Source organism: Dendrobates tinctorius, unplaced genomic scaffold, assembly GCF_039654945.1.
Source record: "Dendrobates tinctorius isolate UK_male_01 unplaced genomic scaffold, ASM3965494v1 ptg000011l, whole genome shotgun sequence".
Lineage (NCBI taxonomy): Eukaryota > Metazoa > Chordata > Amphibia > Anura > Dendrobatidae > Dendrobates > Dendrobates tinctorius.
In genome coordinates, this window is record NW_027361679.1 from 7,634,565 (window position 1) to 7,661,899 (window position 27,335).

Sequence of the window (27,335 nt, forward strand, 5' to 3'; positions counted from 1 at the left end):
GGACATACCGCCGGTTCAACCGCTGCGTTGCACCGGGGCCCAGAGGCTCCAGAGGGCCCCTGCAGGGCAGCTAATGATGAGGGCAATCTGGTCAGTTTCTCTGGGCCCGAGGCTCCTGGCCAGATTGTGTAGCGGCGGGCAGGGAGAGATCCCAACAGCTCCGCTGCCTGCAAGAGAAAACAGCAGGAGCAGAGCTGCAAGGATCCTTCCTGCCCGGCGCCAGCGCCTCCTGTGTCTCTCTGACACAGAGAGCAGCGCCGCTGAATGACGTCATCATTCAGCGGCGCGGCCGCTGTGCCAGAGACACAGGAAGCAACCGGAGGGCGGAGGAGGTGATGCTGCGGAGCGGACATGTGAGGTACTGTGCTGCCTGTCACTGCTGCTGTGTGTGTGCGTGTGACTGTGTATGTATGTAGTATGATGATGGGAGTGATGGGGAGAAGGCAATGATGTAGCATGTGTGTGGAGTGGATGTTAGGGTTGGCGGAACGCACCAAATTATAAAATAATAGTAGATGCGTTCGCCGCCCGGGGTCCATCGTGCAGAGGTGTTATGCTGCTGCTAAGCGGACGCACAATATGGCGGTATAACACACGCGGGTCGAATGTCACCAGATTATTGTGCGCTGGGCGGGCTCTGTTTCATCACAGAGTCGCCGAAGCACTAAACACAAATACTGAGCCTGTTCAAGCTCAGAGCTCAGCGAGATGCACTCCCGGTATACGGTCACAGGACTCTGGCCCAAGTCACAGGGTCAGCGTCCCTCTAGATCTACCGTGCAAGCGGCTTCGCAGCCGAGAATGCCAATAAATGCTGCAGACTGCAGCGAGGCGACAGACACTGCCGCAGTACGATAATGCCCTGTAATGGGCCACACTATCGGACGCTACTACAGTGGAATGATATGTACCGTGGTCTGAAGCTTGCCACTGACTGGCGCTGACTCTATCTCTAGTTCCCTGTCCACACACGTAATATCAGAGGGAGGGGAATCTTAATGAGTCATTCGCAGTTCCATGCATTCGTTATCATTCACACAAGTAGCAACTAGAGTCTATACTAGTGCATGGCCGAGCGGTCATGCAAACCTTTTGTAACCAAGACCTTCCGGAAGCTTCCAGATCCCTGTGATGGACCAATCAGATCTGGAGAAGGACCTGTGCATGTGACTCCCGATCTCCAATGGGAGATCGTCCCGTGAGCATGCTCAGTGAACCGACGGAAGGACTTAGCCTCAGGAGTGGTTTGCTGCTGAGCAGCCTGCATTGCTATTGCTGGCCCAGAGGTGGCAGCAACAGCCAGACCCACAGAGCTAGTCTGAGCAGAGCGTCGGGAACGACGAGACTGCTGAGCAGGCTCCTGTGCGGCTGAATAAGAATGGGAGACCTCTGAATGCAAGGCTATGGATTCCTGATGTGCAGTGGCAGGAACCCAACGCCTAACAGTGGATGTGTGTGTGTGTGTGTGTATGTATGTATAGAAAGACCACCGTGAGCACAACTCAAGATGGTGCTAAGGTTAGGTTCCCAAACCGTTAAAGCAACAAATATAAACCTAGCACTCAACTTAAAGGTATTTGCAAGGCGGTTTATTGTAGTACACAAAAAAAGATGTTTTGGTCAATGTGACCTTCTTCAGTTATGAGGAGAATGATCTCTCTAAGATAATGAGCTTGTCAGTATATAGGAGAGGGGCATACATGCCTCCAGATCCGGTGTCCTCCGGCCATGGTCACCGCATCTGGAAGCACGTTTGCCCCTCTCCTATATACTGACAAGCTCATTATCTTAGAGAGATCATTCTCCTCATAACTGAAGAAGGTCACATTGACCGAAACGTCTTTTTTCGTGTACTACAATAATCCGCCTTGCATATACCTCTAAGTTGAGTGCTAGGTTTATATTTGTTGTATGTATGTATGTGTCATGTGTACGTGTGTGTGTGTGGATCGATTTGTATGTGTGTAGGTGGAGAAGGCAATGATGGGGTGATGGGGAGAAGGCCATGATGGGGAGAAGGCCATGATGGGGTGATGGGGAGAAGGCCGTGATGGAGGTGATGGGGAAAAGGCCATGATGGAGGTGATGGGGAGAAGGCCAAGAAGGAGGTGATGGGGAGAAGGCCATGATGGGGAGAAGGCCATGATGGGGTGACAGGGAGAAGACCATGATGGGGTGATGGGGAGAAGGCCATGATGGGCAGAAGGCCATGATGGGGTGATGGGGAGAAGGCCATGATGGGGTGATGGGGAGAAGACCATGATGGGGTGATGGGGAGAAGACCATGATAGGGTGAATGAGAGGCAATGATGGGGTGATGGTGAAAAGACCATGATAGGGTGAATGAGAGGCAATGATGGGGTGATAGGGAGAAGACCGTGATGGGGAGAAGGCCATGATGGGGAGAAGGCCATGATGGGGTGATGAGGAGAAGGCCATGATGGCCGTGATGGGGAGAAGGCCGTGATGGGGAGAATGCCTTGATGGAGGTGATGGGGAAAAGGCCAAGATGGAGGTGATGGGGAGAAGGCCATGATGGAGGTGATGGTGAGAAGGCCATGATGGGGGTGACAGAGGGCAATGATGGGAATGGTGGGGGTAGGGGAGATGATGGAAGTGGTGGAAAGGGCAATAATGGGGTGGAGGAGAAGGCAATGATGGTGGTAGTGGAAAAGACAACGATGGGAGTGATGGGGAAGGAGGCAATGATGGAGGTGGTGGAAAGGGCAATGATGGGGTGGCAGGGGAGAAAGCAATGATGGGGTGGCAGGGGAGAAGGCAATGATGGAGGTGGGAAAGAGGGCAATGATGGGGTGGGGGAGAGGACAATAATGGGATGCGGAGAGAGGAGGACAATAATGGGTGTAGGGGATTGGGATGGGAGGAAGGGGGACTTATAATGGACTTAGGAACAGGGGGAGGTGGAGGAAGACATTATCACTTATTATGTCTAACACAGTCCCTTAGTATATAGTGTACTCACTTATTATGTATAACACAGTCCCTTAGCATATAGTGTACTCACTAATTCTGTTTAACACCATCCTTACATAGTTTCGGCTTTTATTATGTATAACACTGTCCCTAATTATGTGCCATCCTCTCTAGTTATATACGGTGCCGTCCCTTATTACATAGCTTCCTCTGCTGTTATGTACAGTGCTGTCTCTTACATAGTGTATTCTTGTTAATTTTGTTATTAACAGCGCCCTCTTTTATTACATAGTCCCCTCTCTTTTTAGATATAAAATGACTGCTGATGGAGGAGCCAGTGACCAGACGACCAGTCCATTATCTCCTCTATTAGAAAGGAAGCTTTCCTAGCCATCATTGCATTATACAGCTAACAGGACAGGACGATGTATAATAAAAACTGGGCTCTATATAATCCAATATGTAGGGAACAGTGCTGTACATAGCAAGAGAGGGCACTGCATAATAAGGGACGGCAATATACATAATAAAGGAGACTATGTAATATATACATGTATGTGTGTGGCACTATATATATATATATATATATATATATATATATATATATATAGCTTTGTTGCCATAAAAGGAAGGGGGCGCAGACACATTTCTTGCACAGGGGCCCCAAGCTGTCAGTGTCCGCTCCTGGCCTATCACGTTCACTAATCAAAGTCATTCTATGTGTAAGTGTGTGTGTGTAGCCCATTCACTATCTCCATCCATCCCTCAAGACGGCTGGACCATCATTGTAAATGCATTATTGTAAATACACACCTGTACTTTGTATCTCCCCCACCGCATTGTAGATTGTAAGCTCTCACGAGCAGGGTCGTCTTATTTTACTTTAATTATTGCATTGTTAACGTTGTTACTTATGCGGTATATGTTGGCGCTATATACAGTGGGGCAAAAAAGTATTTAGTCAGTCAGCAATAGTGCAAGTTCCACCACTTAAAAAGATGAGCGGCGTCTGTAATTTACATCATAGGTAGACCTCAACTATGGGAGACAAACTGAGAAAAAAAAATCCAGAAAATCACATTGTCTGGTTTTTTTTCATTTTATTTGCATATTATGGTGGAAAATAAGTATTTGGTCAGAAACAAAATTTCATCTCAATACTTTGTGATATATCCTTTGTTGGCAATGACAGAGGTCAAACGTTTTCTGTAAGTCTTCACAAGGTTGCCACACACTGTTGTTGGTATGTTGGCCCATTCCTCCATGCAGATCTCCTCTAGAGCAGTGATGTTTTTGGCTTTTCGCTTGGCAACACAGACTTTCAACTCCCTCCAAAGGTTTTCTATAGGGTTGAGATCTGGAGACTGGCTAGGCCACTCCAGGACCTTGAAATGCTTCTTACGAAGCCACTCCTTCGTTGCCCTGGCGCTGTGCTTTGGATCATTGTCATGTTGAAAGACCCAGCCACGTTTCATCATCAATGCCCTTGCTGATGGAAGGAGGTTTGCACTCAAAATCTCACGATACATGGCCCCATTCATTCTTTCATGTACCCGGATCAGTCGTCCTGGCCCCTTTGCAGAGAAACAGCCCCAAAGCATGATGTTTCCACCACCATGCTTTACAGTAGGTATGGTGTTTGATGGATGCAACTCAGTATTCTTTTTCCTCCAAACACGACAAGTTGTGTTTCTACCAAACAGTTCCAGTTTGGTTTCATCAGACCATAGGACATTCTCCCAAAACTCCTCTGGATCATCCAAATGCTCTCTAGCAAACTTCAGACGGGCCCGGACATGTACAGGCTTAAGCAGTGGGACACGTCTGGCACTGCAGGATCTGAGTCCATGGTGGCGTAGTGTGTTACTTATGGTAGGCCTTGTTACATTGGTCCCAGCTCTCTGCAGTTCATTCACTAGGTCCCCCCGCGTGGTTCTGGGATTTTTGCTCACCGTTCTTGTGATCATTCTGACCCCACGGGGTGTGATTTTGCGTGGAGCACCAGATCGAGGGAGATTATCAGTGGTCTTGTATGTCTTCCATTTTCTAATTATTGCTCCCACAGTTGATTTCTTCACTCCAAGCTGGTTGGCTATTGCAGATTCAGTCTTCCCAGCCTGGTGCAGGGCTACAATTTTGTTTCTGGTGTCCTTTGACAGCTCTTTGGTCTTCACCATAGTGGAGTTTGGAGTCAGACTGTTTGAGGGTGTGCACAGGTGTCTTTTTATACTGATAACAAGTTTAAACAGGTGCCATTACTACAGGTAATGAGTGGAGGAAAGAGGAGACTCTTAAAGAAGAAGTTACAGGTCTATGAGAGCCAGAAATCTTGATTGCTTGTTTCTGACCAAATACTTATTTTCCACCATAATATGCAAATAAAATGAAAAAAAAAAACAGACAATGTGATTTTCTGGATTTTTTTTTCTCAGTTTGTATCCCATAGTTGAGGTCTACCTATGATGTAAATTACAGACGCCTCTCATCTTTTTAAGTGGTGGAACTTGCACTATTGCTGACTGACTAAATACTTTTTTGCCCCACTGTAAATAATGATTATTATTACCTGCTCCATTATAGGAATCTGCAGGTGTCAAAACGCAGGGGAAATCCGCACAAATTCTGCACGAAATCCACAGTTAAATCCTCAGGTAAAACCAAGGTCATTTTACCTGCGGATTTAGCCAAATCTGCGGGGAAAAATCCGCAGGACAATCCGCACTGTGTGCACATACCCTTAATGTCATAACAGTGGTAATAATAGTCATATGCAATTGAATAAAAGTAATAAATGTAGCAAGTTATACATAAAACATACCAAAGTTAACTCCTTCTTCACATGCCTTGCGTTTTAGAGTATCTGTGCCAGTCATTTTGCCTAGAGTTGCACACTTTCCTGAACATAAAAGAAAACAAAGTTGTTTATGTAACTAGTTTATGGTATAGTTATATAATAGTATGTAGAATGACTTTGTGGAGTTACACAGTAATTGAAAACACAATTTTACATACTGATGCAATATCCTGTAAATTGATATGACGTGTGTATATATATATATATATATATATATATATATATATATACACCCCGTATATACTCGTGTATAAGCCGAGATTTTTAGCCCATTTTTTTGGGCTGAAAGTCCCCCTCTCGGCTAATACACGAGTCGTATACCGGGGGGATCGGAGGGGGAGGGGGAGCGGGGGTGTCAGATCATACTCACCCTTCTCTGCAGCTCCCCTGCTTGTTCCATGTTGTTGGCGCTGCTCTCTTCCTGCTTCAGCTGTCAAATGGTACCCGCTCATTAAATATGCGCATATTTAATGAGCGGGTACCACGTGACTGCTGAAGCAGGAAGAGAGCAGCGCTGACAACATGGAACAAACAGGGGAGCTGCAGAGACAAGCGCCAGGACCGAGTATGACCGGGGGGGGAGGCACGGTCACTCGTCCCTGTGCTCTGCTGTCTTGCATCCTCTGCAGTGACATTCAGGTCAGAGGGCGTGATCGTGCCCTCTGCCTGCACAGTCACTGCAGAGCCCGCAACGCTGATGAGCAGGGGGCAGCGATGGAGGTGAGTATACAGGTTTTTTTTTTGTAACAGAGGCAGCGGCAGCTGCAGCAGGAATATGACGGGGCCACTCACTGTGCAGCATAACTGGGGCCACTCGCTGTGCAGATAACTGGGGCCAATTACTGTGCAGCAAAGCTGGGGCCACACACTGCAGCAAAGCTGGGGCCACTCACTGTCCACATTATCTGGGGCCACACACTGTGCAGCATTATTTGGGGCCACACACTGTGCAGCATTATCTGGGGCCACACACTGTGCACCTTCGGCTTACGTATATGTGAGTCAATAAGTTTTCCCAGTTTTTTGTGACAAAATTAGGGGGGTCGGCTTATACACAAGTATATACAGTATATATATATATATATATATATATATATATATATATATGAAGGTCGGCTCACTCAGCTGCTTCCCAAGGTAGACACAGGAGCACTTTGTATTCAAGTCTCTGGGTGGTTAAATGCTTCATAGAGCATAAAGTGAATGGACACAAAACAGCCTTTCTGGCGCAAATGAAAATAAAAAGTCCATACAAATGTCCTCCCCAGTATGGCTCCAGCCTTCTGGGACAAACACAGTAGCTCTCACTGGAGCTTCAACCTGAAGGCTTCCTTCCTCCTAACAGATGAGACAGGTAAAAAAACATTGGCTAGAGATTTAGCTCCCTCCAACCACACCCTTGAGGTGGAGATATGGTGAGTAGACATCCCACCCATCTCTTACACCTACTCACTATGAAACCCAGACCCTGGTAACGACTGGTTTACTCTCAGCACATATCATGCTGGAGGGAAACTTGTGGGTTTCACATCACTCAGGATAACAACCTTTGTGATACATATCTCCTCTCACATACGGCGCCAGTGACCTTGTCACAATATATTTATACAGTTGAAACCAGAAGTTTACATACACTATATAAAAAGACACATATGCATTTTTTTTCTCAATATCTGACATGAAATCAGAATTAACCATTCTCATTTTAGGTCAATTAGGAATACCATAATTATAATTTGCCAAATACCAGAATAATGAGAGATAATATTTTAAGGCATTTTTATTACTAACTGTAAAGTCAAAAGTTTACATACACTAGGATTATTATGCCTTTAAACAATTCTGAACTGCGAATACAATGATATTATGTGTTTGGAAGCTTCTGAGTTTTTTGGCCAACACCTGAGTAAGGGTCCCGTTACACATAGCGATGCTCCAGCAATCCCGACAATGATACGACCTGGTAAGGATCGCTGGTACGTCGCTACATGGTTGCTAGTAAGATGTCAAACACGCAGATCTACTCAATGATGCAGCAATGATAGGGCGATCCGTATAACGACCTCGGCAGTTGTTGGGACCTTGTCACACAGCAGCTATTTTGATGACTCAGACCTCGATAGGCGTGCTTCAGCGTTGCCTCTTCCACGCCCCTCTGCTCCAATTGGTGGCCACTACTGCGCTATCACTACGTGGTTTGCTTCAGCGTCCGTGTCTGAGTCGCTAGTGCGCTATTTATTCGTGGATCCACAGTCACTGACACGGGGTCGCTAGTGCATTATTATTTGTGGATTTCACTACGCGGTTTGCTTCAGCGTCCCTATCTGAAACCGTATAATACGATCCACAGCACTCATGAACGAAGGATGGAAGCGCTACTACGTTGTCTTCTTTTATGACGAGGTTGCCCAATCAGAGAATGATAGTGCAGTAGTGGCCACCATTCGGAGCTGAGGTGGCGTTGAAAAGACAAAGCAAAATCACGCCTGCGTCCCTGAGTTCTGAGTCACCAACGAGAACGCTCGTTGTTGTTATGGCGTCAAACACAGCGATGCATGCTGGCCAGCGGGACACCAATGATCAAAAAATGGCCTAGGACATTCGAGCTCGATCAGCGATATCGCAGCGGGGGGGACGGTCGCCGCTATGTGTCACACGTAGCGAGATTGCTGGCGAGGTCGCTGTTGCATCACAAAACCTGTAACGTTTCAGCGATCTTGATAATGATCTCGATATGTGTGAAGTACCCTTTAATTAGAGACACACCTGTGGATGTCTTTTAATGCACATCTGAAACACACTGCTTCTTTGTGTAGCATAATGGGAAAGTTTAAAATCAGCCATGATATCAGGAAGGGAATTGTGGACTTGCACAAGTCTGGCTCTTCCTTGGGTACAATTTCAATATATCTGAAGGTGCCTCGTTCATCTGTACAGACAATTATACGCAAGTACAAACAAGATTGGAATGTCCAGCCATCATACCCCTCAGGAAGGAGATGGGTTCTATATCACAGAGATGAACGTGCTTTGGTCCGACATGTGCATATCAACCCAAGGACAAAAGCAAAAGACCTTGTGATTATGATGGCGGAAGCTGATAAGATTGTGTCAATATCCACAGTGAAACAGGTATTGTATCAACATTGGCTGAGAGGTCACTCTGCTATTACTCCAAGGGAACATAAAAAAGCCAGACTAATATTTGCAAATGCACACCGGAACAAATACCCTAATTTTGGAGACATGTTCTGTGGACTGACGAAACTAAAATGGAACTTTTTGGGCATAATGACCATCATTATGTTTGGAAGAAAAAGGCAGAAGCTTGGAAGCCTAAGAACAACATCGTAACTGTGAAACACGAGGGTGGCAGCATCATGTTGTGGGGTTGTTTTGCTGCAGGAGGGACTGTTGCACTTTACAAAATAGATGGCATCATGAGAAAAGAAGATTATAGGGCAATACTGAAGCAACATCTCAAGACATCAGCCAGGAAGTTAAAGCTTAGGCCGAAATGGGTTTTCCAAATGGACAAAGACCCAAAGCATACTGCCAAAATGGTAACAAAGTGGATAAAGGATAACAAAGTCAATGTTTTGGAGTAGGCATCACAAAGCCCTGATCTCAATCCAATTGAAAAAGTATGGGCAAAGCTGAAAAGGCAGGTGCGAGCAAGGCAACCTACAAACCTTGATCAGTTACACTAGTTATTTTTTTTTTCAAATAATTTTATTAACATTTTGATCATAACAATGGTAAATGGTAAAAGGTAATGGAATAAGGTCATATTTAGTATGTATAAGTCGATATACACGCTTAAGGGAACAATACATTGGGAAATATGGGGAAGGGAAAAGGAAAGGGCAGTACACTTAACAGTAGTATTTATAAACCTGTAAATGCATTTAATGATTACAAGTTTATTAGAGACAGTTTGAATAGATGTTTCTGATACCTACTCGGGAGTAAAGCTGTTCCAGGAGTTCCACCTTTTAAAACAACTTGCATAATAGTTGTTGGCAATTGCATGGGATTTTTCGAAGGAGTTGTGAAGAGAGATATTATCGATAATGTCTTGTATGACTGGGATACTCTTTTCTTTCCATAAAGCTGCAATTGCATTTTTAGTGATTAGAAATATGTGGATTATTAGAGCTTTGTGTTGTATTGCGATTTCTTCTAATTCCAGAGACAGTAATGTCTTTTGGTGTGTCAGAGTTATTTTTTGTTTGGTGATTGAATTTATTAACGTGGAGATTTCTTTCCACAGCGGGGCAATTTTAGGACATTCCAGAAAAATATGTACCAAGTCACCTGTGAGGCCGCAGCCTCTCCAGCATGCGTATGATTTACCTGGGAATATCTTGGCTAGTTTTGCAGGGGTAAAGTACCACCTAGATACCATCTTATAATAGGACTCATGTAGGGAAGCACATATATTGGATAAATATGTGTTTTTTCAAAGCTATTTGCCATTGTTCATTGGTAACCGAAATATTGAGGTCTTTCTCCCAATTTAGCATAGTCGGTGGTTTTTCAAAGATTGCATCTGAGTTGAAAGCCTCATATAAATTTTTGGATTTCCAGTAAATTTTATTGTTCGGGATGTATATTAGTTGACAGGTCATTTCTGTTACCAACGGATTTCTCCTTTAGGAGGTGTGAAATATATGGCTGTATTCGGTCTTGAGCACCCGCCAGGGCAGTTGGGTACTCGGTACCGGGTCGCTTCTTTTGGGGCAGTGTCACAGCGGCGGTGACCCGGTCTGTGGCCCTGGGCTTCCAATGAATGGGGGATGATAAAGATAAGAGTTTGTGACACCACCTGCGGTATCTGGTCAGAGGCGACCAGCGCTGCAGTGCAGATCCTCTGGAACAGATGGTGTGATGCAGCATAGGTGGAATAGCTCACCACAGGCAGAGGTGAGTCCCACGGCAGATGAGAAAGATGTTGAGGAATAGATGGTGATGTAGTAGGTAGCAAGAGATGTAGCAGTGCTGGGAAGGTGATGCAGTAAGAATTCAAGGGAGACAACAGAGTGCAGTTTCCTTCACTTTTTAAGGAGCTATGTAGGTACAGTCCAGGATTCAGATTACAGATGGTACAGGAGTTGATCAGCCTGGAAGAAATTTGGGAATCTCTCTAGGCAGGTGGGTTGTGAGGTCTCCTTTTCTAGCGCTAATCTGAAGTACTTGCAGTTCTGAACTCCACACAAGTTCCTTTCTCTGTCTGTTACTTAGAACTCCACTCGCATGACAGGTATCTGTAGCCTCCTTCATGAACTGCCCTTAATGGCGTCTCTGGCTCACAAGTTGCTACTGTGTCGTCGAGTATCAGTTGGGAACAGAGCATTTACAGCCTCTATTCCTCCGGTTTCTGCTGTGGGACCTTTAATATCCACATAACCTCGGACTCCGGCGTCCGTCCTCTGCGCTTCAGCTTAGGGGTGAGCTCTTCTATAGCTCCAAGCCCCCAGCTCCTTTCCCACATCCACCTTCTTCCCTGTCTACACTCTAACTCATTAATTTCCTATTCCTAACCACAGAGAGCAGCTCCTCTGCTGTTAGGTTTAAAGCTCCCTCTGCTGATCTGGAGTAGGAACTGTGTTGTGTGATCGAACTACCTGATAAAGAGACCCGTTCATTGCTTCCAAGCATGACATCACTCTCCCTAGGAGGGAGGTAAGGTCACTGTGGTGACCATACTTCTGGGGGCACCACAGGGCCAGGTACTCAAAGTCTTGTCTATCAAAATCATGTTGTTCTACTAGGATTTCATTAGTTTTAAATTTGTTACCATCGTGTAAATCTTTGATTTTAGTGATTTTTTTATTTCTCCCGGAGTCTGGGGTGTTTTTTTCTATAATCAGGCTAATAAATTTTAAGGACACTTCTTTAACTTGATCTTTTTTTTCCTCTTTTTTTTTCCCTGAACTTGAGTGCTTGCCAAATGTTTCCATGCCGTTAACATGGCCAACGAGGTGGGGGATGATACAACCATTGATTCAGGGATGAGCAAGTGATCAAGTAATAATTTGGAAAGGGGGACATCTTTATTAACGTTCCTTTCCATTTCTGTCCATAGTGGGACATTATCCCCTTTAATCCAACTAATAGACTGCTTGAGAAGGTTAATATAATAGTAATTAATTAGATTTGGGAGGGACAATCCCCACTTTAATTTGTTTTTGACCAGAGTTTTAGAGGCGATCCTGGCCCTTTTTTTGTTCCAAATAAAACTGTTTAGTAGAGTCTGTAGTTTTTTCAGGAGCTTCAATGGGAGGACCAAAGGGACAGTTCTAAATATATAAAGTATTTTAGGAAGCATAAATAACTTAAAAGTAATGAATCTCCTTACCCATGAGATTTCGTGTTTAGATAGGTTATTCAACTCTGTTTGGGTATCTTTAATGGTTTTTGTCAAATTTAATTCTATTGTTCTTTTAAAATTTCTAGAGATAAGGATGCCCAGATATGTGATGGCTTCTTTTTCCCAATCAAATGCTGAGAGAAGTGTGAAAGAGGCATGAGAATGATGTCATCAGCAAACAATCCTATCTTATGCTGATTAGGGCCTATTTGTATACCTTTTATCATATTGTTTGCTCTTATAAGTTCAGCCAGTGGTTCCATAACTAAGGCGAAAAGTAATGGTGAGAGTGGACAGCCTTGTCTGGTTCCATTTGTGATTAATATTTGTTTTGACAAGTGATTGTTTACATATATTTTGGCGGATGGATAGGCGTAAAAAGCTGTAATCATCCTAATTAGTTGGGTGTTAAAACCGAATTTTGACAGAGTGGCAATTAAGAAGTCCCAATTAATCCTGTCAAAGGCCTCTGCATCTAAAGGCCTCATCTCACATAGCGAGATCGTTAGCGAGATCGCTGGAAAGTCACCGATTTTGTGATGCAACAGCGATCTCGCTACGTGTGACACATAGCGGCGCCCGCCCCCCCCGCTGGATATCGCTGATCATGCTCGAATGTCCTGGGCCATTTTTTGATTGTTGGCATGCTGCTGGCCAGCATGCATCGCTGTGTTTGACGCCATAGAATCATAGAATCGTAGAGTTGGAAGGGACCTCCTGGGCCATCTGGTCCAACCCCCTGCTCAAAGCAGGATTCGCTAAATCATCCCAGTCAGATGTCTGTCCAGCCTCTGTTTGAAGACTTCCATTGAAGGAGAACTCACCACTTCTCGTGGCAGCCTGTTCCACTCATTGATCACTCTAACTGTCAAAAAGTTTTTTCTAATATCTAATCTGTGTCTCCTCCCATTCAGTTTCATCCCATTGCTTCTAGTCTTTCCTTGTGCAAATGAGAATAAAGTTGATCCTTCTACAATGTGACAGCCCTTTAGATATTTGTAGACAGCTATTAAGTCTCCTCTCAGTCTTCTCTTTTGCAAACTAAACATTCCCAAATCCTGCAACCTTTCCTCATAAGACAGGGTTTGCAGACCGGTCACCATTCTGGTCGCTCTTTTCTGAACTTGCTCCAGTTTGTTGATGTCTTTTTTAAAATGTGGTGCCCAAAACTGGACACAATATTCCAGATGAGGTCTGACCAAAGAGGAGTAGAGGGAAATAATGACTTCACGTGATCTAGACTGTATGCTTCTGTTAATACATCCTAGAATTGCATTTGCCTTTTTTGCTGCTGCATCACACTGTTGACTCATATTCAGTCTGTGATCTATTAGTATACCCAAGTCTTTTTCACATGTGCTGTCACTTAGCCCTATTCCTCCCATTCTATATATGCTTTTTCCATTTTTATTGCCCATAACAACAACGAGCGACCTCGTTGGTGACTCAGAACTCAGGGACGCAGGCGTGATTTTGCTTTGTCTTTTCAACGCCACCTCAGCTCCGAATGGTGGCCACTACTGCACTATCATTCTCTGATTGGGCGACCTCATCATAAAAGAAGACAACGTAGTAGCGCTTCCATCCTTCGTTCCTGAGTGCTGTGGATCGTATTATACGCTGTGTTTGACGCCGAAGAGCAACCTCGTTGGCGACGCAGAACTCATGGATGCAGGCGTGAGTCGTCAGAATAGCTGCTGTGTGACAAGGTCGCAATGACCGCTGAGGTCGTTATACTGATCGCCGCATCGTTGCTGCGTAGATCTGCCTGTTTGACAGCTTACAAGCGATCATGTAGTGACGCATCAGCGATCTTTACCAGGTCGTATCGTTGTCGGGATCGCTGGTGCGTCGCTTAGTGTAACGGTACCCTAAGGCTAGTAAGATGGAGGGAATTTTTTGGCGTTTAATGACATCAATTAGACTGAGAGTTCTTCTCGTGCCATCCACTGTTTGTCGGCCTTTCACAAAGCCCAATTGGTCCCCATGGATAATCTCTGGTAAGATGTTTTGTAGCCTATTCGCAATAATCTTGGAATATATTTTGACATCGGTGTTGATTAGCGATATACTGTAGGTCTGTAATTTTTCACCAGCTTTAGGTCCCCCTTGGGCTTCGGGATTAGGGCTATTGTGGCTTGTAACATTTCAGGAGAATTTAGAGTAGTTAAGTGTTTACCTGATATTTTAGGAAGATTTATGCATGAGAGAAAGTCATTGATGTCTTGTTTGCTGAGTTGTTGGGTGCCATCCCCAAATTTAAGGTTGTATAAGGATGAGTAGTATTCTGCAAACACATCCGCAATGTCTCTAGGATGCTCTAGAAGAGAGTCTCTGTTTTATTTTATTTATTCTATTTTTGACTCTGCTTTAAATTTTTAGGCCATTAATTTTATGGGTTTGTTGTAGGAGGAGTAATAATTTGACTTCATACTTTTAGCGTATTGGTCATATTCGTTGAAAAGGGCTGTCCTCAATTCAATTCTCAGTTTGAGAATTTCTACATGTAGAGCTGTAGAGGGGGTATGTAACTTTTGTTGGGCATCTTCTTCATTCTTTAGCTCTAGTTGTATTTTATTAATTTTTTCTTTGTTTTGTTCTTTACTTTTAGATGCAATGTTCATTAGGAGTCCTCTGATAACCACCTTATGGGCATTCCATATTGTAAATGGGCACATATCTTCTGTTTTGTTCTCTTTAAAGTAGTTAGATATGGTGGTTTCGATCTCTTTTTTTAAATTTAGGGGATTGTAGTATGAATGTGCTACACTTCCAAAGGGATCTAATGTCCATTGATCTACCTAGTAAAATCTCGCCGATCATAGGGGAATGGTCGGAGAAAGATTTGGGTAAAATTTCTATCTTTCTGAATTTAGAGATTGATAGAGAGTCTGTTAAAAAATATCAATCCTAGAAAAGGTTTTGAGGACGTCGGTGTAAAATGTATACTCCCTTGAAGATGTATTTAGACATCTGAAGAAATCTAAGTATTCTTGCTTTTGTAGCCAGTTTTTTAAAGTTGGAAAGGATCCTCTAGATTGGGAAGTAGAGTCAATCTGGCTGTCTGGTACAATGTTAAAGTCTCCTACTAAAATTGTTGTGCCTCTTCTGACCTCCTGGATTTTTTTGTCTAGAACGTCAAAGAAGCGCATCTGAGATTTGCTAGGTGCATAGACATTGACCAGGGTTGTTAGGTGGTTATTGATAAGGCATGTTAGCATGTTATGATTAAGAATCTGCCTTCTTTGTCTGGGTATTCATTGATTAATTTGAAGGAAATGTTATTTTTTATTAGTGTGATTACTCCTGCTTTCTTTTTTTCGTTAAGAGATTTGAATATAAGTGGAAAATTTTTGTTTCTTATTTGTGGATGCTTTTCTCTGGACAACTTAACCTTTTGTAGGCATACAATATCTGCTTTGCAATTTTTGATTTCCCTCCATGTGATGTGCCTCTTTTTTGGGCTATTGAGATCTCTAACATTAAAAGTCAGGATTTTTATGCTCATGAGGTATATTCAACAAACTAAATCAAACAAAAACAAATAAAAATAGAAATAAACAAGTAATTAACCACAATACAGTTTATATATCAAAAGAAACCACAGCCTTGGTGGCTAGTCTTCTCCACGGGAACAGTTCGTGATTAAACGTCAGACATCCACCTGTTTCGTTTGAAAGAAATACGGAAAAAAAGATAACAAGATAACAGTATATTTCAAGATATTTCATTCATAAATTTTATCCTGGCTGACCCTCCTCTTTGCCCAGGGAGGTTAGAAATGAAGTTCCCTCTTTAGGAGACAGGATAGAGATTATTTTCCCTTTATAATTGACAAGCAACTTAGTTGGGAATCCCCACCTATACATTATGACTTTTTTGCCCAAGAGTGTTGTGATATCTTGGAAGCTTTTCCTCGTCTGGATGGTATCTTTTGATAGGTCTGCGAATATTTTGATGTGGTCGTATGGGGCCGGTAAATGTTTGTTTATTCTCATATTGGAAAGGAATGGGCCCAAATTCTGACCAACTATTGTGAGAAGCTTGTGGAATCATATCCCAAACGTTTGACCCAAATCATTCAGTTTAAGGGCAATGGAACCAAATACTAATGAAATGCATGTAAAACTTTTGACTTTGCAGTAAGTAATAAAAATGCCTTAAAACATTCTCTCTCTCTCTCTCTCTTAGTGTTCTGGCATTTGGAAAATATTAATAATTATAGTAACCCTAATTGACCTAAAACGGGAAAAGTTTAGTCTGATTTCATGTCGGATATTGAGAAAAACATGCATAGATATATATAGTATACCAAGATGCAGAAAGATGTCTTGATCTAGAAAATTGTAACTAAAGACCTATTTTGACAATGGCTTGTACTGTGTAAAAGTGGACCTTTGGTACAAATTTTTATGGTCTTTACCAAGACGAACATGATTCCCTGAGGGCATGTATTTAGACTGTTCTGTACAATTAGCCTGTGAACAGCACTCTCTTGGTAAATTCATAAAAATATAAATATAAAGGTCTTTCTATCTGGGACTGAGTGCTGGATTAAAAAAACAAACAAAACAACAAAGTATACTAAGGGAAGCAGCAAAAATGAACTAAGGTCAAAAAGTAGACACCTTATCCCCAAAGCCTGTTTTGAACTTCATCACCTGGCCAAATTTTACATTTTTGCCCATTGTCACTTTATGTGGTAATAACTCTGGAATGCGTCAACAGATCCCACTGATTCTGAAACTGTTCTTTAGTTTCAACAGTTTTATTGAAATGAAAGCATCATTTAACATGAGATACATTCATACTAAAGTACAAGGATCCCCTCGCAGGGGGAAATACATAGAAAAAAAGGCACTTAAGGTCATACGGTATCCTTGACTACAAAATCTTCGCTTAGAATATGTGTAGAAAAACAATTATAACACAACTAAGTTAGACTTAATGGGATGGGAAGGGAAAGTGGGGGGTTCAAAGTGAGTGTCGATAATGCGAGATACACAAACGTAGGGCACCAGTGTACCTGTTTCAGAGTCTCTAATTGTAAGGAGCTACTACCATGCCAATATATTATATAAAGATATCATTTTGGAAAGATCATCGTCTTTATGTGCCTGAATCCAAAGGTCCCAGATACCTCGAAAGCTATCGAAAGAATCAGATAGATAGCTTCTATTTTCTCGTATAACATTATCAAATTGACCCTATTCTTCACCTGTGTTAAAGAGAGCGCACTGGCTTTCCATCTGCTAGCTATGTGGTTTCTCGTCGCCATAGCAATAAAATCAACGAGACGGCAAGTTTTATTGTTGGCATTGGTTGGTTTGTCCCCCAGCAGAACAACTGAGGGTGACAGAGGTAGTTTCCTAGCCAAGATATTATCAATTAAATTTACTACATCTTTCCACAGTGACTTTACTATCGGACATGTCCACCAAATATGGAGAGTGTCTCCATCGTCAGTGCACCCTCTAAAACAATTGCCAGGGACTGAATGGTAACTATTGTGCAGGAAGCCAGGTACATAGTGTATTCTAAAGAATAATTTAAGAGATGTCTCAGTAAGTGAAACTTGATTACTACCCCTCATTACATTTTCATAACACCTGAACCACCTTTGAGGTGTGAGGGAGATTCGTAGATCTGCCTCCCATTGTTCCATGGTCTTCAGTTTCGAGCCATCCCTGGGTTTGTTAAATATAGAACAAAGATGAGATATGAGACCATTGCCCAATGGGTCATATAGACATTTTAATTCGTATGTTGTAGGTTGTACGTTTGAAGAACCAACCGTTAGGCTTTGCAGAAAATGAAAAATTTGTTCAAGTCAGAATGTTTCAGACCTTGGGACTTGATATTTTGCGATGAACTCTTGTTTTGACGTTAGCTTAATGTGGGTAGTTAGATTTTGTAGCCTAGTTAGCTTATTCTGCTGCCACCATACGTGATTTTGAGATGTAACTCCTGGCGTGAACATGGGATTATTAAACAGGTTCAGGAGAGGAGAGGGATGAGACTGCAACGCAAATTGTAATCTATTCGCTCTCCAGATTCGTAGGGAGTGAAAGGTATACGGAGAATGTAGAGCCAGATCTTTCGGTAAAGGCCCCGTGGCCCAAATTAGACTCTCCAAGGAGTAAGGTGCTATTTGGGAGTTTTCTATTTGTGGCCATATGGGTGTGTGTTGTTCCGCGTTTACCCCTGCCAGCTGGGCAATCTGAGCTGCCCTATAATAGAGAGTAAAGTTTGGTAGCGAAACTTCTCCCTGTCTTTTGTGTCTAAACAGGATTTGCTGAGAGATGCGGGGCTTTTTATTATTCCAGATAAAACGTACCACGTGCGAATGTATCAATTTGAATATCATCAGAGGTATTGAAATAGGCAAGGATCGGAACAGATATAGAAATTGAGGTAAAGTAACCATTTTAATCGAGTGCACCCTTCCCAAAAAGGAAAGAGATGGGGAGGACCATTTTGACAAAGATTGTGTTAGTTTTTGGAGAAGGGGAGTATAATTATATTTAAATAGCGTGGATTTAGATAATGTAAGGTTAATTCCTAGGTATGTAATATAATGTTTTGCATGTCGGAAATAAAAGTTCTCTACTATTGAGCTTTGTTCAGCAGGAGGGGTGTTCAGAAACATAATCTCTGATTTATCGATATTGACCTTTAAGCCTGAGATTTCCTCAAAGGATTTATGTGTTTAAAAGATTAGGCAGGGATTTTTGTGGATTTGTCAAAGTCAAAAGAAGGTCGTCGGCAAACAGACTGACCCTGTATTCATGTCTACCTATTGTTTGGCCTGTGATATCGGGGTGCAGACGGATGTTCTGCGCCAGTGGCTCCATCACCAAAGCGAATAGGGCCGGAGATAGGGGGCACCCTTGCCTGGTTCCTCTGCTGATAATTATTGGCTCTGGAGTGGTCGAAGGTAATTTTAAATAAGCAACCGGGGTATTATATAGAAGTTTAAGTGAATCGATTAATTGTTGTGAAATCCCCATTTTACGCAAGATATTAAACATGTATGTCCAAGTGACAGTATCGAAAGCTTTTTCTATATCTAAAGCTAGGAAAGTTAAGGGGGTTTTACGTTTGTTGGCATTATGTATGAGGTTTAGGTTTTTACGGATATTATCCGGGGCTTGTCTAGTTGGGATGAATCCAACCTGATCTTTATGGACAAGACCAGGCAGACATTTATTAATTCTATTGGCTATTATGAAGGAGAAAATCTTGAGGTCCACATTCAAAAGGGATATTGGCCTGTAGTTTTTTGTGAGCAATGGGTCTCTCCCTTGTTTTGGGATGACAGTGATATGCGCCGTATAGAATTCCGGCGGCATTGTTTGGCCAGCTAGCATATTATTGCAGTATGTTTGTATATGCTTTAAGAAAATATTTGAAAACTTTTTATTAGTATAATGCGGTGAGCCCGTCGGGGCCCGGAGCCTTCCCAGCTTTTAGATGATTTATAGTAGATGTGATTTCCTCTTCAGTGATAGGAGAATGCAATGTAGCAGCGTAAGACGGAGTTAGGGAAGGTAGTGGTACATTAGTTAGGAAGTCATCAAATTTGGGCAATGAAAAATTTGTGCTATCAGTGTATAGTTTTTGATAATAAGTTTGAAATATTTTGTTGTTTTGTTCAGGTTAAAAGTAGTTTGGGACTGTTGGTCTTTTATGGAGAAGATAGAGTTTAATCGCTCTTTCTGTTTTAATTTTCGGGCAAGCATTCGGTCCATTTTATTAGAGAACCGACAGAATGTCACTTGCGTCCATCTGATTGCTCTTTCCGTACGAGTTGTTAGCAAAGTATTTAGTCATAGTTTTAAGTCATAGATTAGTTTAGTTAAGTATAGGGAGGGGTGTGACTGATTGGCGGTTTCTAATGTATAAAGTTCATTCTCGAGAGTCAATTGCTCCTTAAGACGATTCCTCTTTTTTTGGGATGCTATCCTAATGAGTACACCAGTGATATATTTTTTAGGGGCCATCCATATATTACCCATAGAGGTGTCCGGGGTGAAATTAGAGTGGAAGAAGGCCTTGAGGTCTTGTTCGACCATTATTCGCGTTTGAGGGTCAGAAAGCAAGGATTCATTCAGTCTCCACGTATACAGGCGTGCAGTCTTCATGCCTAATTTAAACACAGAGTACGCTCTCATGGTCGGACCAAGAGGAAAGGACATGTCTGGAATACATCAATGATGGTATGTTTTCTGAATTAGTTAGAATCCAGTTAATCCTGGAGTATGATTGGAAAGCTCTAGAAAAATAGGTATAACCTCTGGATTGTCCATGAGACTCTCTCCATGTATCCACCAGATGATGAGCTTGCAAGATACCATCAAAGATAGTTTTTTTTCCCCTCCTCATCATGTCAGGCCTCCCCTTATTAGATCTATCAAGGGTTGGGTTTAGAGTCAGGTTAAAATCGCCCCCCCCCCCATATAATAGTATCATAGGGAATAGACCTTAGGGATCTTGCAATAGATTTAATTGTTTTCATTTGAAGTGTCGGGGGTGCATAGCAGTTAACAAGACAGAATCGCTTCTCCTGGACCGTGCCCCAAAGGATTACATATCTACCTTCTGTGTCTGCAACCAAACCCTCCTGCACAAATGGAAAAGAATTATGCAGCAATATGGCGACACCTTTCGTTTTTTTATCATGAGTAGCAAGAAAAAATCTCGAGTAGAGCTTATGGAAAAATTTGGAAGATGAGTTATTAGAGAAATGAGTTTCCTGTAGGAATAGCACATCAGGGGAATATTTCTGGTAATCAATAAAGGCGCGTTTTCTTTTTATCGGGGAATTGAATCCCCTAACATTGTGTGATAGTACCTTATACATTAAGTATGCATAAAGAGACTCTAATGAAATTTCTAATTAAACTACAGCCTGGAACAGGCATTTTTACCTTAGTCACATATCCAAAAATATTTTTACATCTCATCGACACTCTTGTAGTTAAAAAAAAGAGGGAAGGGAGGGTAACAAAAAATACAACAAGAAAAATGGTCACAACCAATGACCAATTTGTGGGCTATAATGTGCTGGTCTACTATCAGTAGGACCAGAGGCAGTAATAGCCCAAAATGGAGTGGCATACTTACTCCAGGGGCATAACACTCCACTAGTAGAAAAAGAAAACAATATTATTCATAAATTGTCATTAGAAACATCAAATAGCAATACTATCAAAACGATAACTTAGCATTTTGGTCATTGTTTGAGAATATTCCAGCACATTCATCGATAGTGGACTCAAGAAATGGGATATTTGTTGTGCTGTGATTTATTGAGTCTGGTATGGCGAACTTCCATCCACTCTCTGCGCGGTCTCTGTCACTGTGGTAGGGCTCCCGAATCAGAAATCGGGATGCCTGCCTTCTCCAGTGCTTTTCTCCCTTCCTCCAGATTTCTTGGAGAATAGGTGGTGTTGCCACAGGAGAAAATTAAAGCATGTGGGAAACCCCACCTGTACTTAATCTTTGCTTTTATTAAGGCCAGAGTTATGTCTTTCATGGCTTTTCTCCTTATCAAGGTTGCCGGGCAGATGTCAGGGAACAGAGATACAGTATCTGGGACACCTGGTAAATTGTTCAGTTTACGAGCTGTGGATAGAATCAGGTCTCTGGATTCCTCATGATGCATTTTAAGGACAACGTCCCTAGGTGAGGCATCAGATTTGGGACCTCCCAAAGCCCTGTGAATTCTGGTTATTTTTAAAGAATTAGGATGTGCTTGGGGCAGGAGGGAACAGAAGAGGTTTGAGGCAACCTCCATTAGATTGGAGCTACTTTCCGGTAGTCCTTTAATGTTGATATTACCTCGGCGAGATCGATTTTCCAAGTCTTCACACTTTAGCTCTAGGAACGCGAGTCTAGCATCTTGTTCCTGTAGTTGTTCACTATTATATTCAGCGGCATCTGTTGTGTCATCCATTCTTCTTTCCAAATCGTTGGTTCTTTGAGCAATATCCTGGATTTGCTGCGTGAAGTTGCTTACAGCAGAGGATAATTCGGCTCTGAACGTTTTCTGAATGGTAGTCAGGAGATCCTCCATTGTCATTGGAATCATGTTTGTTGGAGTAGTCAAGTTAGTTTGCTGTGACCTCTGACCTCTGGGGGGAGCTCCCGGTGTTCAGTGAGGTTGATTGTGACGCTGACATAGTGTGACTAGCTGATTTTGTACGTTGAGTCATCAGTTGTGTGATCGGACGGGTATTGTTTTCTGACGAAACAGACTTTTTGGGACGCATTGCTCAGAGACCTCCTGCGTTCTGAAAGTTATCGCATAACAATTACTCATATAGGTGGGTGCATATTTGTGCCCATGGTGACAGATCTAGTGTTCCATAATTATAGTCCACCAGGATCGTCCATGCCCTCCGTGTTGGATTTTAGCAAGATATGGGGTAAATTTTATAGGACAGAGTATGCCTCTGGTGCAGTTCTGCTGCAATACCCATTTAATATCACAAGAGCAAGGGGGCGCGTGAACCTATAAGTCAGAGCAACAACCCAAAACAGGGGAAAGGAAAAAAAACTCTCTCTTCCTTTTTAGGTATGGGCAATTGCGTCAAATGGCCAGCAGAGGGAGTCCCACACCTTTATACATAAAATAAGGTATCTATGGAGATTGTATTAACTCTTACAGACTCGTAGCTTCTCCAACACACAGCCGTCCAACAGCCAGGGCTGGGAGACAGTAAGGCTCCTGCAATCCCCTCAGGTGCTCTGCTGAGCAGGGAGGATCCTACAAGTGGTCCACAACCTGGCTCCTGCTGTCCTTCCCGCTATTAATTAAATTAAATTTTCCCCTATTTGTTAAGGTTAAGTACCTGTCTGCTGGAGGGTCCAGTGCTCTGTGCCTGAGGCAATTTTCCTGTTGTGGCCTGGTGGGGCCTCCAGTGAAGCAGATGGTTGTCCCTGTTGTTTTTCAATCCAGAGCGGTGTCTCTTATGTCTCACGCCGTTCCTGTGGTGCCGGAAGGAAAGCTTTACGTCCGGTTACTATGGCAATGCCTAGGTAATTATAGCACAAATGTATGAGTTCTGTATATAATCCATTAGTCGGCAGGGCCTAGATGAGGCCTGTAGCAGTGAGAAGAGGCCTAGGCCTCAGTCCTGAATTCTCTCTCCAGTTCCAAGTAAAAAATCTCTGCTTGTAAATATCCGAAACAGTCCAAATTGGGCTCAAAATGTTCTCTATCAAATCCTTAGTAGGATCCAAAAGAAAAATTGAGTTTTGATTGTCTTTCTGTGGCTCACATGTGCTGTGTCCTAGGCCACCGCCCCCTCTGAAACTGTTCTTTAGTGACATATTGTACTTCATGATAGTGGTAAATTTTGTTTGATATGACTTGCAATTATTTGAGAACAAATTTGAAAATTGATGAAAATTTTGAATATGTTGCAATTTTCAAATTTTAAATTTTAATGCCCTTAAACCAGAGTGTTATGTCATACAAAATAGTTAATAAATAACATTTTCCACATGCCTACTTTACATCACTACAATTTTTAAAATAAGTACCCTGATGAAGAAGCACGTTTTGCTTTGAAACGCGTAGGTTTTTGGCCCCAGCTAGGCTCCTTAGCCTGTGACGTCACACGCTGTCAGTGCAGGACAGTGTCGGTCCCCCTCAGCTGTGCATCCAGGACGCTACCGGCTGGAGCTATCCTGGCTCTGCCCAGCTCTCTTCTTTACTTGCACCCCAGTCAGCCAGCTCATTCACTTCATCCTCCCAGCTTCTCACCTGCTTATCCAGCATTTCTGTGGATCATTCACTGTGATCAGCACAGCACCTTCATTCAGCAGAGCTAGGGTAAGTTTGTATAAGTCCTTTACCATTCATCAGTGTATCCTGCTGTGGTAGATTTGTATCTCCTGCACACTTTGAGTATTGGGCTTATGTGTGAAAGGCAGGACTTTCACTTTTACTTTTACGTTATCATCTTTGAATCGTCCTGTGAGCGCGGTGCCTTTCTCTATCTACTAATTTTTTAAAACAAAATTTTTGTTAGAAAGTTAGATGGTCAAAAATTTCTAATTTTTTTAGCAAAATTTACAAAAACAAAACCATTGTTTTTAGGGACCACATCACATCATTTGAGGTGACTTTGAGGGGTCAATGCGACAGAAAATATCAAAAGTGACACCATTCTAAAAACTGAATCCCTCAAGGTGCTCAAAACCATATTCAGTAAGTTTATTAACCCTTCAGTTGCTTTACAGGAACTGAAGCAATGTGGAAGGAAAAAATGAACATTTAACTTTTTTCCCAAAAATTTTATTTTAGACCCAAATTTTTTTATTTTCATGAAGGCAACAGGAGAAAATGACCCCCATATTTTGTGGTGCAATTTCTCCTGAATATGAGAATAGCTCATACATGGGGGAAAAATACTTTTTGGCCGCATGGCAAGGCTCAGAAGGCAAGGAGCACCATTTGACTTTTTGAATGCAAAATTAACTGCAATTAAGAGCAGATGCCATGTCACGTATGGAGAACCCCATTTTGGAAACTATACCCCTTGTCATGGTCTGACAGTTTTAAATTGGACAAAGTGAATTTTTTTTACTTTGTCAAGTGCAATGTGTGATGTGATTGCTCCCGGTGGCCATTGGAATTATCACACGTGGTGTTTTTCATTCATAGTCGCCCGGTGGTGGGGAGTGGTATCGCACCTTAGTGGTAGGTTTAATTGTAATTATAAATCAGGTGTGGGGCTCTATAAATGAGTCTCAGGGTATTCAATCATTGTTGGTGATAGTTGTTCATTTGCAACCAACCTTGGTGGTGGAAGGAGCTGGAGAGATTGCTCAGCTCAATCTGTGTTCTGATGTGGAAGGAGTCACCGAAGGGAGTTCTTTGCAGCGCTTACTGAACTTGGTGGCAGCTATTCAGGAGGAAGGCTGCAGTCGGTTGCTGGACTCTGTGCTGGAGCATTTGCACAGAGAGAGCTAAGTTTTCTATTTCCCCTGTTTGTGACTTTCCTTATGTGTGATCTAGTGCAGTGGTGGGATTAGTTTCCGCACCGGCCAATGCCCTAGCGGCATTGTGTGAGTGTTTGGTGTAAACTTTTTTTTATTTATTAAAGAAACATAACCTGGAAAGAAAAAAATAATAAAAAAAGTGTATAAAAATGTGGTAAAAAAAACAAAAAACTTACTAAACAGACATCAATAAAAAAAATTACTGAGCACCCGCAACTATCTGACACTAACCCTGAATATATTCAGTTAAACATTTTTGTACTAGAAGTCAATTACTACAGTATATTTTTAATGTCCCTAATCTAGTCCAATCAACTAATTTAAATTAGAAAAAGTAGTAGGGAAAAAAAAGTCCTGAAAAAACAGTGAGCATGGGCACCAATCAGTAATTTGCATAATTGATCAGTGCTCAGCAGCTGCAGGATGCATGAACAAGAAAAAACTGCCTAAAAACAAGCGATCAGCAATCAAGTACTGATCAGTGCTTGGCGGCAGAAGAGGGGGTGGAGAGTGGGTTAGGGAGAGGTGTGAAAGAGGAGTTGAGGGAGATTGGATGGATTAGGAAAAATCAAAGATCAAGTGCGGATCAGGAACGTCTTGTCTTTTCTTTCAGGAATTGCAGTAGCATCAGCAGCAGTGACGGCATAGGCTTGAAAAAGTCAGTAGCACCACAAGACCCAGCACGGCGCGACAGAATGACCTCATTGTGGGGTCAGAATGAGTCTGTGCACTCTGGTTGGTGCAATCAACGTCATTGTCCAATCACACCAATCAGTGCTGAGTCTGGTGACGCTGGCATTGCAAGGCTCCAGCCCATGGTCAGTGCTGTTACCGATAATAAGCTGGATATCAGTGTTTTCGGCACTGAAATCACTATGACTGGCTGTTCAAAATTGAACAGCCAATCACAACTATTGTAGTTACAGGGGGGAAAAGGGTTGACAAAAGCCACTGAAGACGAGCCCAGGTGCCCTGTTGTTAGAAACAGCATGCACCCTAATGTGATCATGATTTAGCCATGATGTATCCAGTACGTCCAAGGTCAGGAAGTCACTGCCTTCCATGACGCACTGGGTAGGTTCAAGGTCAGGAAGGAGTTAAGTGTTGAGTTAGGATATTCTACATGGATGAACTCTTTATGCATCAAATGGCCAAGTTCTCCAAAAAATATGACATAGTTGTCATGGGAGATTTCAACTATCCAGACATTTGTTGGGAATCTCTCTCAGGCAAAACTAACAGGTCAAGGAAATTCTTATCCTCTCTTGCTGACAACTTTATCTTCCAAAAGGTAAGGGAGAAAACAAGGGGAACTGCTACCTTGGATCTAATCCTTATAAACAGGGAGGAAATGGTTGAGGAGGTAAAAGTGGCTGGGACCCTAGGAGGTAGCGACCATGCTATTTTAGAATTTTGGATAACTAGAGGCGGAAGACCTGTGAAGACTCAGACGTCAAGGTTAGATTTCAGAAAGGCAGATTTTAAGGGATTCAGAAAGAGAATTGGAGGGATCCAATGGCTGGATATCCTTAAAGACAAAAATGTCCAGGAAGGATGGGAAATCTTGAAAAATGAAATTCTCAAAGCACAGTTGTTAACAATTCCGAAAAGAGGGAAGAATAGGAAGCAGTTAAGGAAACCAGGATGGATGAACACAGAACTTAAGCACATGCTAAAAAGGAAGAAAAAAATGTTTATAAAATGGAAAGAGGGAGGCATATCTAAAGAAGAATATAATGCTGTCTGCAGAACCTGCAGGGCACAAATCAGATTAGCTAAAGCTGAAAATGAATTGAGGCTTGCAAGAGATGTCAAAAGCAATAATAAAGGATTTTGGGGATATGTCAAAAGTAAAAGAAAAGTCAAAGATGCTATAGGATTTTTACAGGATGAAAATGATGAAATGGTAAGACAGGATGTTGAGAAGGCTGAACTTTTAAATTCCTATTTTGCATCTGTTTTCTCTCAGAAAGGAAATGTAACATCAACTGTTATTCACTGTCCTATTAAGGGAATAGAAGAATCCAGGATATCTATAAACAGAAAGATAGTGAGGAAACACTTAGCTAGCCTAAATGAATTCAAGTCTCCAGGTCCAGATGAATTACACCCCAGAGTGCTGAAGGAGATAGCAGAAGAAATTTTTGAACCCCTCTCTAT

At 42.4% G+C, this 27,335-nt stretch overlaps 1 protein-coding gene across 2 annotated transcripts in view; it reads right to left on the minus strand.

Moving 5' to 3' along the window:
* LOC141100922 (venom factor-like) overlaps positions 1 to 27,335 on the minus strand; it is a 481,958-nt gene that overhangs the window by 18,947 nt on the left and 435,676 nt on the right. The window contains exon 38 of one of the 2 annotated variants that reach the window (XM_073589703.1): positions 5,753 to 5,830. In XM_073589703.1, the coding sequence (XP_073445804.1) occupies positions 5,753 to 5,830 (78 nt within the window). Of the gene's footprint in view, positions 1 to 5,751; positions 5,831 to 27,335 lie in introns of both variants that reach the window. The other variant, XM_073589701.1, reaches the window with a different exon arrangement.